Here is a 19149-nt window from a genome sequence, read left to right on the forward strand (position 1 = left end):
TCTTGGGCATGGAGTTCATCAGAGCTTCACAGGTTGGCACTGGAGTCCTCTTCCACTCCTCCATAATGACATCACAGAGCTGGTGGATGTTAGAGACCTTGCGCTCCTCCACCTTCTGTTTGAGGATGCCCCACAGATGCTCAATATTGTTTAGGTCTGGAGACATGCTTAGCCAGTCCATCACCTTTACCCTCAGCTTCTTTAGCAAGGCAGTGGTCGTCTTGGAGGTGTGCTTGGGGTCGTTATGTTTAAATACTGCCCTGCGGCCCAGTCTCTGAAGGGAGGTGATCATGCTTTGCTTCAGTATGTCACAGTACATGTTGGCATTCATGGTTCCCTCAATGAATTGTAGCTCCCCAGTTCCGGCAGCACTCATGCAGCCCCAGACCATGACACTCACCACCATGCTTGACTGTAAGACAAACTTGACTTTGTACTCCTCACCTGGTTGCTGCCACACACGCTTGACACCATCTGAACCAAATAAGTTCATATTGGTCTCATCGGACCACAGGACATGGTTCCAGTAATCCATGCCCTTAGTCTGCTTGTCTTCAGAAAACTGAGGGTGGGTTTTCTTGTGCATTATCTTTAGAAGAGGCTTCCTTCTGGGACGACAGCCATGCAGACCTGCAGAATTGATGCAGTGTGCGGCATATGGTCTGAGCCCTGACAGGGTGACCCCCCCCCCCCCCCCCCCACCCCTTCAACCTCTGCAGCAATGCTGGCAGCACTCGTAGCAACCACTAGATATGATGCCGAGCAAGTGCACTTAACTTGTTTGGTCGACCATGGCTAGGCCTGTTCCGAGTGGAACATTTGGACATTTTCACTTAGAGGTGTACTCACTTTTGTTGCCAGCGGTTTAGACATTAACTACTTCAATATTGGGCACTTATACACCTTCCTGCCCAGACCAATTTTCAGCTTTCAGCGCTGTCACACTCTGAATGACAATTGTGTCATGCTACACTGTACCCAAACTAGATTTTTATCATTTTGTTCCCACAAATAGAGCTTTCTTTTGGTGGCATTTGACCACCTCTGTAGTTTTTATTTTCTGCTAAACAAAAAAATTAAAAAAAAAAGAGACAGAAAATCTTGAAAAAAAAAAGTTTTTTGTTTCAGTTACAAAACTTTGTAAATAAGTATGTTTACTCCTTCACTGATAAGGCGGCACCGATCAGGTGGCACGGATGGGCACTAATATACGGCACGGATGGGCATGGATAGGCCGCACTAATGTACTGTAACATATGGTACTGATGGATGCCAGTACCAAACAATGCCTGCCAATCAGTGATGCCCATTCAGAGAAGCAACCGATCGTCTCTCCTCTATTCGCATCTGACAGACGCGAGTGAGGAAAAGCTGATCACCGGCTCTTCCCGTTTACATCATGATTGGACACGGCTGATCACGTGGTAAAGAGTCTCCGCCAGAGGCTCTTTACCTAGATCGGAGTTGTGGTGTGTCAGTCTGACACACCGCAACAACGATCGCTGCGATGCGCGCCCCCGGCTTAATATCCTGAAGACGTCACAGGATGTCTGGTCAGGTTATTTAAACCCCTTTGCCACCATCATTTTGCTATATGGCAGGCGGCAAGTGGTTAATGGCTATGTGTTGCGTTATTTTGAGGGGACAGCAAGTTAACACTGTTATACAAGCTGTACACTCACTACTTAATATTGTAGCAAAGTGTCATTTCTTCAGTGTTGTCACATGAAAAGATAAAATTTACATAAAAAAAAAAAAAAAAGTGTGAGGAGTGTACTCACTTTTGTGAGATACTGTATATTTTGCAGTTTGCAAGTGGTTTACCGGGGTTAGGGCTGAAGTTTTCAACTATAAACCTCAGTATTTTTTTTTTAGCCAGCGACTGGCTTTCGCACGAGAGTGGTCCGAGAGGCTAATTAGCCGCTGGACTGCTTTCAGAAGAGAACCCCCCCATTGGTATTCCTTGAGCTGTTTTTTTTTTACCACCGCACCTGAAAAACGATGTGTCGCGCAGGTGGTCATAGAGGGGACTGAGAGAGATTGATTGCTGGGCCCTCAGGTGGCAATCAAAACTCCCCCACAGCAAAGTGCCACATACTACTAATAATTTTGGAAAGTAGAAGAAATGGACTTTGGAGGCACATAATTATAACAAATTTTAATAGTGCACAACTCATATATACAAATACACATTAATCTAAACACCTGAGTTTAAAAAAAAACAAAAAGAAAATGAAAAAAGGAGAATAAAAGAAACAAGAAGGACCCATACTTACGGCATCCATGTTTTGGGGTTGATCAATGGGTCTGATCGGGTCAAAAACAATGAAAACTAAGAACAAGAGAAACAAGAAGGACCTTGTTTTTGTTTCTCTTATTCTTTTTCATCGTTTTCTTTTTGCACTCAGGTGTCTAGATTAATGTGTATATAAGTTGTGAACTATTAAAATTTGTTATTTTTATGTGCCTCCAAAGTCCATTTCATCTTCTACTTTCCATAGAGGTGACCAGAAGGTCTCTAATCACCTCTATGATCTTGGAGGACCAGAGTGACGTTGCGACTTCACTTACGGTCTGGGGCGAAAGTAAACTTTTTGTAGCTTAAGCGATTCCTGACCACCTGCCGTCATACTGCGCTAGGTGGCTCATTCCTGCAAATTCGCCGTAGCTGTACGTCGGTCGCTTTTGTGGGCGCACGAGCGCTCCTATTGCCCAGCGTGGGGAGCAAATCAGTAGGTCCAGCGGACTCTGTCTGCCGGACACCCGCAATCGTTCCCTGCAGTGACAGAACGGGGATCTGCCTGTGTAAATAAGGTAGATCTCTGTTCTGACAGGGGAGATCACACAGATCCTGTCTGTTGTGTTCCGCCAGACAGCCCAACCCCCATGCAGTTAGAACACACCTGAGGGTGTTTCGTCAGATTAGACAACCTGTCAGAATGTGTAACGTTAGTGATGTTCCATTGCGGCCACCTTGCTACACCCCGCACTCCTCCATAATTTAACCCCTTTGAGCACCCCTGATGTTAACCGCTTCCCTGCCAGTGTCGTTAGTACAATACCAGTGCATATTATTGTGATTTTTTTTTACCAAAAATATGTAGCAGAATACATATCCGCCTAAACGAATGAAGAAATTATTATTTTTTTCACTTCTTTTGGAAATGTTTTATAGCAGAAAGTGAAATTTATTTTTTTTCAAAATTGTTGCTTTTTTTGCTTACAGCGCAAAAAAAGCAAACGCAGAGGTGATCAAATACCTGCAGGAAACTCATTTCCTACTGACATCCCCAGAACTACATCTCTCAAAAGCCCATTCCTTACACAGTGTGTAAGAAGCTGCAGGGAAAGAAATCAATGTACGCATATGGAGAGAGACAGAGAGAGGTGGGCGGAGTTCAAGAAGAACCATTTGTGGGGTGGGGAGGAGACATCAATTTTATTTGGGTACAGCGTCACACGACCGTGCAATTGTCAGTTAAAGTGACGCAGTGCCAGTTCGTAGTTTCTGGACATTCCATGACCATGCACAATTTTAAAGTGTAGCATGTTAGGTATCTATTTACTCAATGTTTTCTTTTGCATCAACATTCTTAAAAGGTGTATTTTTCAAAAAAAAATTCATTTGAAAGACCCCTGCAAAAATACAGTGTGCCGTAAAATACTGCAATGATCGCCATTTTATTCGCTAGGTTCTCTGCTAAAAAATATATAATATTTGTGGGTTCTAAGTAATTGATCTGCCCAGTAACACACCTCATGTATTAGAGCGCCCCTACCCTGGATAAAGGAGCACAGGGGGCACCTCTGGAGAGCATCATTGTCAGTCTGGGGGGGGGGGGGGTGGTGTGTTTGATGTATTAGCTGGTTTAGATACACTTACAAATTGAAGCCAAACTCCATCTAACACTTTATAATCAGTTACAGGAAACATTTTGGGAAAATTGTTTAAATTAATCAAAGCTGATCGTTATAAGCACCCCCGCCAGCGTTAAATAGTTTGTCTCTTTCATGCAATGGGTACATTCTTCTGGAGAGCTTGTTTGAAAAGTAACAGACTTACTGGCTGTATCAACAGATGAAATTATGAGAGATTTTCCTCAAAATTCTACAACCAATACCCCATAATGACATTGTGAAAGAAGTTTGTTTGAAATCTTTGCAAATTTATTAAAAAAAAAAAAAAAAAAAAAACATGAACAAGAAAAAAATCCCATGAACATAAATTGTGTTTATGTACAAAAAGTCTTTTTGAGTATGATACTACAAGCTCTGCACCTTTTTGGGCAGTTTCTCCCATTCTTCTTTACAAGACCTCTCGAGCACCATTAGGTTGGATGGGGAGCGTCGGTGCACAGCCATTTTCAGGTTTCTCCAGAGATGTTCAATCGGGTTCAAGTCTGGGCTCTAGCTGGGCCACTCGAGGACAATCACAGAGTTGTTACATTCATCTTTCCCTCGATCCTGACTAGTCTCCCAGTTCCTGCCACTGAAAAACATCCCCACAGCATAATGCTGCCGCCACCATGCTTTATTGTAGGGATGGTAGTGGCCAGGTGATGAGCAGTGCCTGGTTTCCTTCAAACATGACGCTTGCCAATCAGGCCAAAGAGTTCAATCTTTGTTTCATTAGACCAGAGAATTTTGTTTCTCATGGTCTGAGAGTCCTTCAAACTCCAGGTGGGCCGTCATGTGCCTTTTACTGAGGAGTGGCTTCCGTCTGGCCACTCTACCATACAGGCCTGATTGGTGGAGTGCTGCAGAGATGGTTGTTCTTCTGGAAGTTTCTCCTTTCTCCACAGAGAAACACTGGAGCTTTCTCAGAGGGACCATCGGGTTCTTGGTCACCTCCCTGACTAAGGCCCTTCTCCCCCGATCACTCAGTTTGGCGGGCGGCCCGCTCTAGGAAGAGTTCTGGTGGGCCCAAACTTCTTCCATTTATGGGTGATGGAGGCCACTGTGCTCATTGGGACCTTCAATGTTGCAGAATTTTTCCTGTATCCTTCCTGAGATCTGTGCCTCCATACAATCCTGTCTCGAAGGTCTACAGACAATTCCTTGGACTTCATGGCCTGGTTTGTGCTCTGCTAACTGTGGGACCTTATATAGACAGGTGTGTGCCTTTCCAAATCATGTCCAATCAACTGAACTTACCACAGGTGGACTCCAATCAAGTTGCAGAAACATCTCAAGGATGATCAGTGGAAACAGGAGGCACCTGAGCTCAGTTTTGTGTGTCATGGCAAAAGCTGTGAATACTTATGTACATGGGATTTTTTAAAAGTTATTTTTGATTCTTAATAAATTTGCAAAGATTTCAAACAAACGTCTTTCACGTTGTCATGATGGGGTATTGTTTGTAGAATTTTAAAGGAAAACAACGAATGGAATCCATTTTGGAATAAGGATGTAACATAAAATGTGGAAAAAGTGAAGTGCTGTGAATACTTTCCGGATGGCACTGTAACAGGCAGTACAAATGTGACAGCCACATTATTAGTGATCTGTAAGTAACTTTAACTCTCTTGCTCTTACTAGCTGAAAGCATGAGGGTTTCCCTTTCCTAGGAAATGTATAGCCTTAGGATGAAAGCAGCATGAAAGCCTACAATTAAATAATTCAGATAAAACATCCCGCTCTGTAAATAATGCAGATGATGAACAAAAGTTTCAGTAAATGTTTAATCTTGGCACAGTGGATGCCATTCCTGCTAAAAAGCAATGATATGAATAATACATAGAGAAATCAGAGATTTATCACTAATCATTACAGATCCAATACGGTTTATCAGATGGATGACACAGGTCAGACACTAGAGGGCACTCAAGGCTTAGACTCTAGGCCAGAGTTTCCCAACTAGGGTTCCTCCAAAGGATTCTTAGGGGTTTCTTGAGTAATGAGCAATTTCTGCCTCTCAGATAAGTTCCCACTGACACTATGGATCCTTTTATCTATCTGTAAGGGGGGAATTCTTCCCAATGACCACAAGTGTAAGGAGAATTCTTCGCACTGATCATCACACTAACGTATCCCGAGTTGTAGATCTAGGAATTTTTAGCAGGGGTTCCCCGAGACTGTAAAGTTATTTCAAGGGTTCCTCTGGTTGAGAAAGACTTCTCTAGGCAAAGACGCCAGGGGTCGCTCAGACTGTAGAAGCTAAAGGGCGCATAGGACGTAAATACTGGGTATAGACGCCAAAGGGCTCTCAGGACGTAGACACTAAGTAGAGCAGTGGCGGCTGGTGCTCAAAATTTTTGGGGAGGGCGCAAACAAACTGAAAATAACCCCGTCAAATGCAGCCTCACTGTGCCCCGTCATACGCAGCCTCACTGTGCCCCGTCATACGCAGCCTCACTGTGCCCCGTCATACGCAGCCTCACTGTGCCCCGTCATACGCAGCCTCACTGTGCCATATCAAATGCTGCTAGTGTGCCACCCACCCACCATCTGTACTTACCCTGTCTTGGTGGTGGTGGGGCAGCTCTTCCATGTCTTTTCCAATCCTCTGCTATGATTGGATGGCTGATAGGCATCCAATCACAGTGTCTGTTTCAGCCAATCAAGTGACGGGTAACAGATCCGAACACCTGGCGGAGAGGCGGTTTAGTGTTAGGAAAGTGAATATTCACAGCTACCTTTTTTGACTCCTATTAGAGCCTATGCCGCTGTAATTCAGGTGCTCGGAAAGGGTCCAGGCGCATGATATAAGGGGTGGCAGAGGCGGCCATAGATAGATTCATACAATGCATGAATCTATTGGTGCTAAAGGGGGAGGTGCCAGTGCGCCCTTATGGACGCACCGCCACCGAGGTACAGAGACTAGAGGGCTCTTAGATTGTAGACCAGTGATTCTCAACCAGGGTTCAGTGGAACACTAGGGTTCCTCCAAAGGTTGCTAGGGGTTCCTTCAGCATTGGGCAATTTTTGCCTCTCAGATGAGTTTCCACTGACACCATTGATCTTTTTATCTCTCTGTAAGGAGATAATTTTTCCCAATGACCACAAGTGTAAGGACCATTCTTCCCACTGACCATCACACTATTGTATCATAAATTGTAGGTTTCTCATTTTTAGTAGGGGTTCCCCGAGTCCAGAGAACTATTTCAAGGGTTCCTCTGTGTTGGAAAGGTTGAGAAAGGCTGTTGTAGAAGCTAAGGGGCGTATAGGACGTAGACACTCAGGACCTAGGTACCAGAGGGTGTTCAGACTGTAGAAAAGAGTGCTTAGGATGTAGACATTAGATATAGATTTTTAAAATGTAAACAAGGGAAACGGGGCCAACTTCAAACGAATGCAATAATATAAGCCCGTGCTGCTCCGAAAATTAGTGAATACTAATAAATAATGAAAAAGTAACAAAGGGCGCTAACTGGACAATCTAATGATATGTGAACCAAAGTGATTAACTGAATGAATAGCAAATAAATTGATAAGTAAATAATTACATGAATAAATAAATTAAAACATCCAATATATGATCAAATTCATGCGATTAGGACGTGCAAAAATGATCAAATGTCCAACCAATACAATGTGTAATAAATCATCAAAGTTCATTTCTCTGTGCGGTCACTCTGAATATAATTCTCCAACACCGTGATCCTAAAAAAGTGCTTCAATGCCCCAAAAAACCAAGTGCTCCCCCCAAAGTGAGATATGAATTGCACTCACCAGATGTATCCGGCCAACAAGTGACCATCGAGCGTGGGTGAAGCGGCATTTCTATTAATCAATTCATAGGTCATTTACCCTTCCACCTCTTCTCCTCATATGGTATATGGATGGATACGGCCACGGGCAGATCACCATAAAGCACGAGTGTGCAAATCAAAGCTCTCCATTCTGATGTATCATCTACAACATTTAGTATCTATTTCCTTCTCCCATCAAAAAAACTCCATGAAGTGATCATATATTGGATGTTTTAACTTATTTATGTAATTATTTACTTATCAATTTATTTAGGTTATTCGTTCACTTAAGCTGGCCATACACCTATAGATTATCTGCAGATTTTCTATGGTTAGATGGAAAAAGTGGGAGATTCCTCCATCTATACAGTTTAGCAAACATGGAGAAATCTGTTGCACTTTTTCCATCTAACCATAGAAAATCTGCAGATAATCTATAGGCGTATGGCCAGCTTTAATCACTTTGGTTCACATATGAAATGAACGGTCCGCATGTGGGAAAGGGGCCTTTAACCACTTCAGCCCCGGAAGAATTTACCCCCTTCCTTCCTGACCAGAGCACTTTTTGAGATTCGGCACTGCGCCGACTTAACTGACAATTTCGCGTGCGACGTGGCTACCAAACAAAAATTGACGTCCTTTTTTTTCCCCCACAAATAGAGCTTTCTTTTGGTGGTGTGCGATAAACAAAAAAAAAAAAAAAAATGCATTCATTTTGAAAAATGTTGCTATAATAAATATCACCCAAAAATATATAAAAGAAAGTTTTTCCCTCAGTTTAGGCCGATAGGTATTCTTCTACATTTTTTTTTTTTTTTTACCAAAAATAAGCGCAATAAGCGATTGATTGGTTTGCGCAAAAGTTATAGCGTTTACAAAATAGGGGATAGTTTTATGGCATTTTTATCAGCGATTTTTAATCTGGACTGTGACATTATGGCGGACACATCGGACATTTTTGACACATTTTTGGGACCATTGTCATTTATACAGCAATCAGTGCTATACAAATGCACCGATTCCTGTGTAAATGACACTGGCAGTGAAGGGGTTAACCACTAGGTGGCAGGGTAAGGGTTAAGTGTGTCCTGGGGCATGTTTCTAACTGTGGGGGGGCGTGGCTAAGTGTGACACGTCACTGATCTCTCCTCCGATTACAGGGAGCAGAGATCAGTGACACTGTCACTAAGCAGAAGGGGGAGATGCTTGTTTACATTCGCATCTCCCCGTTCTTCCTCCCCGTGAGGCGATCGTGGGTATCCCCACAGCGATCGAGTCCGTAAGGATCCGCGACCCGACTCACGGAGCTTGCCATGCCTTTAAGAGGTGGCCTGCTGGCCGCCTCTTAAAGGGCAACGTACAGGTACATGATTCTGCCTGTACGAGCCCTTCTGCCGACGTATATCGGCATGAGGCGGTCGGCAAGCGTAAAAAAAAAAAAAAAAAAGAAAGAAATAAATCCCCTATTTTGTAGACGCGATAACTTATGCGTGTACCAACATACGTTTATTGGGATTTTTTTTAACAAAAATATGTAGCAGAAGACATATTGTTCTAAATTGATGAAGAAATTTGATGTTTTACTTTTTTTTTTATAGCAGAAAGTGAAAAAAAAATAGTTTTTTTTATTCAAAATTGTCTATTTTGCTTATAGCGCTAAAAATAAAAACCGCAAAGGTGATCAAAATACCAAAAGAAAGCTCTACTTGTGGGGGGAAAAAGGACATACATTTTATTTGGGTACAGTGTCACATGACCACGCCATTGTCAGTTAAAGTACCGCAGTGCCGTATCACAAAAAACGTCCTGGTCAGGAAGGGGGTAAAACCTCCCGGGGGACAGAAGTGGTTAAATTTAACAAAAAAAATGTTAATGGAATTAAATATTATTAATATTAGTATTATTACTACTTCTACAAAAAATATTAATACCACCCTCTATAAACACAAGCAATTTCTTTATCTATAACTTGAGAGGAATATTTCAGTAACAGAAGAATAGGATTGTGTTTTAGTGTGGTGGTGAATGTGTCAGGACAAGTCGGTGTACACAGCAGCCGGAAACTATTCAATAACCGCGTATACCAGGCGACAGGGGGCAGAGGAATACCCGACACCGTGCTCCCCGACACCCCCCACCACCACATTCCAGGTTGTAAAAACTACGACATACCAGGATACCATCACCAAGCCTGTTATGTCCGATTATCTGATGCACAAAACAATATACAACTTTTACAACACATTTTTTAATGAAAATATAAACAATTCCACACATTTATCACACTAGCCTAAGCAATCTGTACATTGGTTATCTTATGACAAAATGGACAGCTCCCTACAAATCCAAATCCTTCTGCCCTTAAAAAACGATCCTTGTATGGAGGGCACTGATAATCGATACCTGTAGAGAGCACCATTCTGGAATATTCAGTAATGGAGGGAAAGGACATTGAGACCAGACTGAAGATCCCTTGAAAAGGTAAGTACTGTACATTTTCTGAAATGCACATTTTTTTTGCAACTCTCAAAACCAACAGATCAGTTAGAGGCTTCCCTGCCCCCTGCAGGACTCTACTGGATTTGCAATTTAAAAACTACCTCTGGGCAGCAATAAAACCTCCTGGTCCCACCTATGCACAATTTTACTTATCCGTAATCACCTTCATGTGACCCTCCGTGACACCCCTTCTGGCAGTGGAGACAAGTGTTCCAGGCCTACCAACTAGTCTCGTTGTCAATTCTCGCAACCGGACATCATGACGTCGTCGTTTGAAATTGAGGGCCCCTCTAACCTTCAGGACCCTGTGTGAACCCAGCCAATAGGAAGTGCTTGCGTCAACAGAGATCAACATACACAAGTGCAGAAGGCCCCTTCCGCATTGCATTCAGGAAGAAAGAAGACCCTGGACCCAGCCTGTCACATGACTGCATTTTTGAGGGAAAATTTAAGGCTTTTTTTTTTAACCAGTTGCTGACCGTGCTATGGCCGATGACCGCTAAAGATCGGCCGACCAGTTCTCGGAGGGTAGTCATAGGACACAGTTGATCATAGATCAAGGGCCAATCACGGCGGCCCTTTACCATGTGATCAGCTTTGTCCAATCACAGTTGATCACATTGTAAACATAAGTCTGTTATCAGCACTCCTTTCCTCATGCTGACAGCAGGAGAGGAGAGCCGATAATTGGCCTGTGCGAAAGGGACATCTAAACTGATAAGAAGGTCACCGATTATCAGTGTCGTGATTATCAGTGCAGTCCCTACACGCATGATGTGTTGGGCCTCTAACATAGGAAAATGCTGACTGTCCTACATGTTATAGATCACTGCTCACGCCGGAGTGAGAGCAATAACTTTCACACCAGAGCTCCTTCGTAATTCTAAACTGAAGACCTGCGGGGGTTTTGAAGTGTTGCCTATGAAAAAAATATAGGGTACTGAAGTTTTTCACCGTTTCACGGCCACGTGCAATTTTAAAGTGGAGCTCTACCCAAAAGGGGAAGCTCCACTAGCTTGCCTTCCCGTTGACACATTTGGCACCTTTGGGGGGGGGTGGGTACCTGGATTTGACAGGTGCCGCTTCCACTTCCGGCTGACTTTGCTGTAGAGAACTCAGCCGGAAGTTCAGCCCCCCTCCACCTTCCCCTGCCATTCGCATGCGTAGTAGGGAACCAGCTGTGAAGGCGCAAGGCTTCACTCCTGGATGTCCTTTAGCTGAGATGGTGACGGCAGCACCCAAGATCCAATTGAAAAATTGGCTTGGGTGAAGACACCGCTGGATTCATGGACAGGTTAAGTGTCTATATATTAAAAAAGTCAGATACAGTAATTGTAGCTGCTGACTTTTAATTACTTCTGAAGGAGCCTAGAGCAGCGCCTTAAGGTTTGACATGTTGGGTATCTATTTACTCACCACAACCTCGTCTTTTATACATTCTACCTAAAAATTGGGTAATAAATTACATTTAGGTATCAAAATATTTAGTGCATTTTATTTTTTTTTTAACTAGGAAACGTTTAGAAAAATACATTTTACTTTCATTTTTTTTATGGATCTCACAACATATTTTATATATATATATATAAAAAGTCAATTTAATTCTCATTTTTTCTCTGTAGTGTGTGTGTGTGTGTGTGTGTGTGTATATATATATATATATATATATATGTAAACACACACACACAAAAAAAAGGGGGGGGATTAAATTGACATTTAAGCGCCAATACATTGATGGGGGTTCAGAGTCTCACCCCTGTTCCTACCTTGCCTACTTCAGCATTGCCCATACTGATGACTTTAATCCGCAGCGCCTTGCGGCTCTCCTTCCTCTTCTGCAGGTTGGCCTCCATGTCTTGTTCAGGATCGCAGTGACGGCAGTGTGAGGGCGACGGGAGACACACACGGCATAGGGACTCCACACACCTGCATAAAGCACATACATGAGCAGGAGGAAGATATAAAGAAGAAGGGGTCAGTAGGTGTATATAGGGGTCATTAGGAGTATATGGGGGTCAGTAGGAGTATAGGTGAGTCGGTAGGTGTATATAGGGGTCATTAGGAGTATATGGGGGTCAGTAGGAGTATAGGTGAGTCGGTAGGTGTATATAGGGGTCATTAGGAGTATAGGGGGTCAGGAGTATAAGGGGGCCAGTAGGTGTATATAGGGGTCATTAGGAGTAAAAGGGGGGTCAGGAGGAGTATAGGTGAGTTGGTAGGTGTATATAGGGGTCATTAGGAGTATAGGGGGTCAGGAGTATAAGGGGGCCAGTAGGTGTATATAGGGGTCATTAGGAGTAAAGGGGGGTCAGGAGGAGTATAGGTGAGTCGGTAGGTGTATATAGGGGGTCAGGAGTATAGAGGGGCCGGTAGGTGTATATAGGGGTCATTCGGAGTATAGGGGGGTCAGTAGGAGTATAGGTGAGTCGGTAGGTGTATATAGGGGCCGGTAGGTGTATATAGGGGTCATTCGGAGTATAGGGGGGTCAGTAGGAGTAAAGGTGGGTCGGTAGGTGTATATAGGGGTCATTAGGAGTATAGGGGGGGTCAGTAGTATAGGTAGGTGTATATAGGAGTCATTAGCAGTATAGGGGGGTCAGTAGTATAGGGGGTAGGTATATAGGTAAGAGTAGGGGGGGGGGGGTTGATAGGTGTATTAGGTAGGAGTAGACGGAGGGTACGTAGGAGTATAGGGGGTTTGGTAGGTGTATAAGGGGGTAGGTAGGAGGGTTTATAGGTGGCAGTAGGCGTATAGGGGGGTAGGTAGGTGTATTAGGTAGGAGTATGGGGGGTAGGTAGGAGTATGGGGTGGTAGGTAGATTTATAGGGGTAGGTATGAGTATAGGTAGGTGTATTAGGGGGGTAGGTCGGCAGGTGTATTGGGAGTAGGTAGGTGTATATGGTGGGGTCGGTAGGTGTATTAGGAATGAGTAGATGAGGGGTGTACAGTGCGGTGATATAACGATCGGTATTATAACACTCCGCTCGGTATCGGTGGGGTTCTCACCGCTCTCACGGTTCCCCTCGGCCGGTCCGCTCTCCCCCTCCGCTCTCCTCCATGTCAAACCAACCGGAGCTCCCCGGACAAGGGGGCGTGGACACATGACATCATACCTAGCGCAAACAAGCCGCTATCGAGCCAGTGGGAGGAACTCCCTCATCTCTCCGCCCTGCTGGAGACACGTGATCTCCATAGCCACGCCTGCCCTGTCGAATCACCTTGCTCGGTCACAGAAGGGAGGGGAAGGGGGCTGGTTTGGCGCCGTATCCTAGCAACAGTGTGCAATCAGGTTGCTATGGCGGCTGGTGTTAAATATTTTTTCAGGGGGCGCAAACAAACTGAAATAAAAACATACATTGCAGCCTCACTGTGCCCATCAAATGCCGCTATGTGCCCATCAAATGCCACCACTGTGCCCATCAAATGCAGCCACTGTGCCCATCAATTGCAGCCACTGTGCCCATCAAATGCCATCACTTTGCCCATCAAATGCCACCAGTATGCCCATCAAATGCCGCCTATGTGCCCATCAAATGCCACCACTGTACCCATCAAATGCAACCACTGTGCCCATCAATTGCCGCCACTGTACCCCACTGTGCCCATCAAATACCACCACGGTGCCATCAATTGCATCAAATGCAGCCATTGTGCCCAGCTGTCACAGTCTTGAATCTCTCACACTAATAGGCATATGTAGGTCAGTATTTGTGGATCTATCTTACCTTCAGGATTAGGGATGAGCTTCGTGTTCGAGTTGAACATCAGCTGTTCGCCCGTTCGACGAATACCGAACGTTATGGGCCGTTGGCGCCAAATTCGTGTGGCGCTCACGGCCCACAATGCACTGCGTCATCGCAGTGCATTGCTGGCTCATGATTGGCCAAGCATGCACTGTGACCCCGCATGCTTGGCCAATCACAGCACCGGCAGCGAGGAGAGCCTGCCTGTGGCCAATCATAGCTCAGGCTAGGGTTGCCACCTGTCCAGGATTCACCCGGACAGTTCGGGTTTGGAATCATTCGTCCAGGTTTCAGACTGTCTGAAACCCGGACACATTATTTAGACTGGACTATGGATTCCCAGCAGCCTCAGATCCATCTGGATGAGAGGTGCTGACTGCCAAGTGAGCTCACCATCCATCTGTCTGTGACTGAAGTCTCCCCCTTCTCTCTCTTGCCTGAATGAGTACACTAAGGCAAATCAGGGTTCTCAGAGCACCCCTTACATCAGAGTTCCCCTTTACATCAGAGGCCACAGTGTTTCCCCTTACATCAGAATCCTCTCCGTACATCAGAGTTCTCTGTATTTCCCCTTAAATCAGGGTTCCCAAAGATCTCCCTTACATCAGAGTCTGCAGAGTCCCCCCTGACAGTGAATGGGAACTCTGCGAGTTCAGACTTAAAGGGGAACTCTGTGGACTTTGATGTAAAGGGGGACTCTTGTTATTAACTTCATATGACTGGAAATGTTATTTAGTAGCAAAATATATGTATAGTTTATACTATAAAAAAAATTGCTGTGCACCACTAAAGTGTTCGGGTTTGACTTGAAGAAAAGGTGGCAACCCTAGCTCAGGCTGTGTAGTACACGCCCCACACTATATAAGGCCACCAGCGCGCCAGCCTTGTGTAGTGTGTTGGCGTCTGTAGGAGTTAGTGGGTGTTCTGTGTACCTTCAACACAGTATACACCGTTCATTATCGGCCGATTTTGCATTCTTGCTCATCTGTAGTGGTTGTTGTCTGAGTGCCCTGACCGCAGTATACACCATTATATCCACCTATATAGCTAGCTATCTTGCTCTTTTTAAATAGATCTTGCAGTCAGTTGTAGGAGATTGTGCGTGCTGTCTGCGTGCCCTGACCGCAGAATACACCATTATATCCACCTATATAGCTAGCTATCTTGCTCTTTTTAAATAGAGCTAGCAGTCAGCTGTTGGAGATTGTGCGTGCTGTCTGCGTGCCCTGACCGCAGAATACACTGTTATATCCACCTATATAGCTAGCTATCTTGCTCTTTTTAAATAGAGCTTGCAGTCAGCTGTAGGAGATTGTGCGTGCTGTCTTCATGTCCTGACCGCAGAATACACCGTTATATCCACCTATATAGCTAGCTATCTTGCTCTTTTTAAATAGAGCTTGCAGTCAGCTGTAGGAGATTGTGCGTGCTGTCTGCGTGCCCTGACCTCAGCATACACCGTTATATCCACCTACATAGCTCTTCTCTAATTGAGCCATCTGCCATCTTCAGGAGTTAGTGGGTGTTGTGTGTGCCTCCAGCACAATATACATTACCCAATTGCTGGTTTTCCCATCTCCCTTCAGGCCATTACCATGTCTGGAAGGCCAGCAAGGAGAGGCAGACAGGCGCAAGCCGATAAAAGATGGCAAGCAGGCTCTGTGTCTAGAGACAACAGTGCTGGTCGTGGACGCGGTGCATCGTCATCATCAGCACGTGGCCATGGTACACGCTTGTCCTTCTTTTCGGCAGCTGGACATGTTGAGCCGCAACATGCCGAAGACTTGGTAGAGTGGATGACCAAGCCCTCTTCATCCTCCTCATCCTCTCTCACCCAGTCTCAGGGTACTAGCAAAGCAGCTGCCAGCGCATCGTCTTCCCTCGTCTCAATGTCATCATCAGTGACTCCTTCCCTAGACCCACCACGTCCTCCTGAGGAGTCTCCAGAACTCTTTGAGCACAGTGTTGGGTACATGCTCCAGGAGGATGCCCAGTGTTTTGTAGGCTCTGATCATGATACTCAGCTAGAGGAAGGCAGTAGCATGAGCACAGAGAGAGGGGATGCTCAAGAAGGACAGAAATCTGGCAGTCATGTTCCACAAGCTGCAGCATACTGCCAGGTTTGCTCCAGCGATGAAGAGGGAGGGGATGATGAGGGCACTGACTCCACGTGGGTGCCTGATAGGAGAGAGGAGGAGGAGAAACATGTCCAACGAGGCAGGATGCCCTTCGGGGGCCAGCTTAGGGGCAGCACACTGACTGAATCACACCGCAGAGCTCCGCCTGTGCAGGGCGCTGCCACTGCGCGTTATTCTAAAAGTTCTTTGGTGTGGGCCTTTTTTGAGATGAGTGCATCAGATCGCACCGCTGCTATTTGCAACATATGTCTCAAGCGTATCTCGCGTGGCCAAAACATCAGCCGCTTGGGCACCACATGCTTGACCAGACATATGTTGACCTGCCATGCAGCTCGTTGGCAAGCGTACCTCAAAGACCCACACCAAAGAACAAAGCAGACCTCTCCTTGCTCCTCATCAGCTGGCATCTCCAACCCCACTAGACCTTCAGTCCTCTCTGAAACCTGCTCTGAGAGGAATGAAGGTGTAGAATTAGGTGTGTCACAGCCAAGTGCTTCCGGGCACTCTGCTAGCAGTACACCCACGTCCGATTATAGCAGGCAAATGTCCCTGCCCCAGCTGCTGGACCGGCAAAAGAAGTTCACTCCCAGCCATCCACATGCCCAGCGGTTGAATGCTAGCTTGGCTAAATTGCTAGCACTTCAACTGCTTCCTTTTCAGTTGGTAGACTCGGCCCCCTTCCGTGAGTTAGTACTATGTGCGGTTCCTCAGTGGCAGGTCCCCAAACGCCACTTTTTCTCACGGAAGACGATTCCTGCTCTCTACCGGCATGTGGAAGGCAATGTCCTTGCCTCGCTGGACAGGGCGGTCAGCGGTAAGGTGCATATTACCGCTGACTCATGGTCCAGCAGGCATGGACAGGGACGTTACCTGTCTTTCACGGCCCATTGGGTCACTCTTCTGGCAGCTGGGAAGGATGCAGGACAAGGTGCAGTAGTGTTGGAGGTTGTTCCCCCACCATGCCTCCAAAATGCTACTATTGGTTGTGACACACCTCTCTCCTCCACCCCCTCCTCTTCTTCTTCCTCCATGGCCTCTTCCAGTGCTCTGTCCTCAGAACCAGCGGTGCTCCGTAGGCGTTCCAGGGGCTACGCAAGTACGCAGGCAAAACTATGCCATGCTGTGCTTGCGCTGGTTTGTTTGGGGGACAGGAGCCACACTGGGGCAGATGTTTTGTCAGCTCTGCAGGGGCAGGCCGAGAGGTGGTTGACGCCACGCCAGCTTAAGCCAGGAATGGTGGTTTGCGACAATGGCACCAACCTCCTCTTCGCCCTCCGACAGGGACAACTGACCCATGTGCCCTGTGTGGCTCACGTCCTTAACCTGGTGGTGCAGCGGTTCTTGGGCAGGTACACGGGCTTACAGGATGTCCTGAAGCAGGCCAGGAAAGTCTGTGTGCATTTCCGGTGATCATTTAATGCCTGTGCTCGGCTGGCTGAGCTCCAAAAGGAGTTGAACCTGCCCAAGAACCGCCTTATATGTGACATGCCCACCAGGTGGAACTCAACGTTGGCCATGCTGCAGCAGCTGCACACGCAGCAGAGGGCCATCAATGAGTACCTGTGTGACTATGGCACCAGGACAGGGTCAGGGGAGCTCGGTTTTTCTCACCATGCCAGTGGGGCATGATCAGGGATGCATGCACTGTCCTGTCACCGTTTGAGGAGGCCACAAGGATGGTGAGCAGTGACAGTGCATGCATCAGTGACACTGTACCTCTTGTCCACCTCTTGGAGCATACGCTGTGTGGAATAATGGACAGGGCACTTGAGGCAGAACAGAGGCAGGAAGAGGAGGACTTCCTTGCCTCTCAAGGCCCCCTTTATCCAGACAGTGTTCCTGCTGTGCCACCCATCACACAGGAAGAGGATGAGGAGGAGGAGGAGGAGGAGGAGGAGGAGGAGGATGATTGTGTCAGCATGGAGGTGGAGGCTGGCACTCAGCATCAGCAGCAGCAGCAGCAGTCTTGTAGGGATGATTTACAGTCCCAAGAAACCCGTGGACTTGTACGTGGCTGGGAGGAGGTAGCTGCGGATCATGTTGTCCTTAGTGACCCAGAGGACTCCGGACCGAATGCCTCAGCTAACCTACGCTGCATGGCCTCCCTGATCCTGCAAAGCCTGCGGAAGAATCCTCGCATTCTTCGGATCAAGGAGAGGGACCATTACTGGCTGGCCACTCTCCTTGATCCACGGTACAAGGGTAAGGTTGCCGACCTTATCTTGCCGTTGCAGAGGGAGCAGAGGATAAGACATCTCCGGGAGGCCTTGCAGAAAGGTCTGTGCAACGCGTTCCCAGAGACTGGGAGGTTACAAACTCCTGGTTCTGGACAATGTGTTACTGAGGCATCGGTCAGAAGGAGCAGTGGAGAAGGTGGGCGTCTGACCGATGCGTTCAGATAATTTTTTAGCCTGCAGCCCCAAGGTATGATCGGTTCCAGCAACCATCGCCAGCGTCTGATTTACATGGTGCAGGAATACCTAGGGGCAAGGTCAGACTTGGACACCTTTCCCACCGAAAATCCTCTGGCTTACTGGGTCTTGAGGATGGATCACTGGCCAGAGCTTGCACAGTATGCAATTGAGACAGTGGCCTGTCTTGCATCCAGCGTTCTTTCGGAACGCACCTTCAGTGCTGCTGGTGGCTTTGTTACCGATCACAGGGTGTGCCTGTCCACTGACTCAGTTGATCGATTGACCTTCATCAAGATGAATCAGTCTTGGATCACCACCAGCTACCAAGCACCTGAAGCTGAGGTAACCGAATAATTTTTTTTAAATATCACATCCCTTCAAGACTGCCTATGCTAATGCTGAGTGACTGTCCTGTTATGTTGATTGTCTATCCTCTTCCACCTCCGCTGATATGTTGGAAGAACATTTTTGGTTCTGGGTGATGCCACCAGCCCAATTTTTCTGCCCCTGTTTAACAGGGGCGTTTAATTACAATTTTTGATGCAATGCTTTGCAGCAGGGCTCATTCCTGCACTACAACTAGAGTATATGGGAGAGGTTGCAGTGTCATAGCACCAGCACCAGTGCCTAAGGCCCAATTTTTCTGCCCCTGTTTAACAGGGG

The 19149-nt window shown here is 46.3% G+C and overlaps 1 protein-coding gene across 1 annotated transcript in view; it reads right to left on the bottom strand.

Moving 5' to 3' along the window:
• The window catches only part of LOC143989207 (dnaJ homolog subfamily C member 27-A), a 40281-nt gene extending 26961 nt beyond the window's left edge, over positions 1–13320 (bottom strand). The window contains exons 1-2 of the mRNA XM_077489257.1: positions 13198–13320; positions 11957–12116 (exon numbers count right to left, since the gene is read on the bottom strand). Coding sequence (XP_077345383.1) covers positions 11957–12043 — 87 coding nt within the window. The 5' untranslated portion in view covers positions 12044–12116; positions 13198–13320. The remainder of the gene's footprint in view (positions 1–11956; positions 12117–13197) is intronic.
• Positions 13321–19149: the final 5829 nt, after the last annotated feature.

Source organism: Lithobates pipiens, unplaced genomic scaffold, assembly GCF_037356315.1.
Source record: "Lithobates pipiens isolate NorthernLeopardFrog02 unplaced genomic scaffold, aLitPip1_a1.2 Scaffold_18, whole genome shotgun sequence".
Lineage (NCBI taxonomy): Eukaryota > Metazoa > Chordata > Amphibia > Anura > Ranidae > Lithobates > Lithobates pipiens.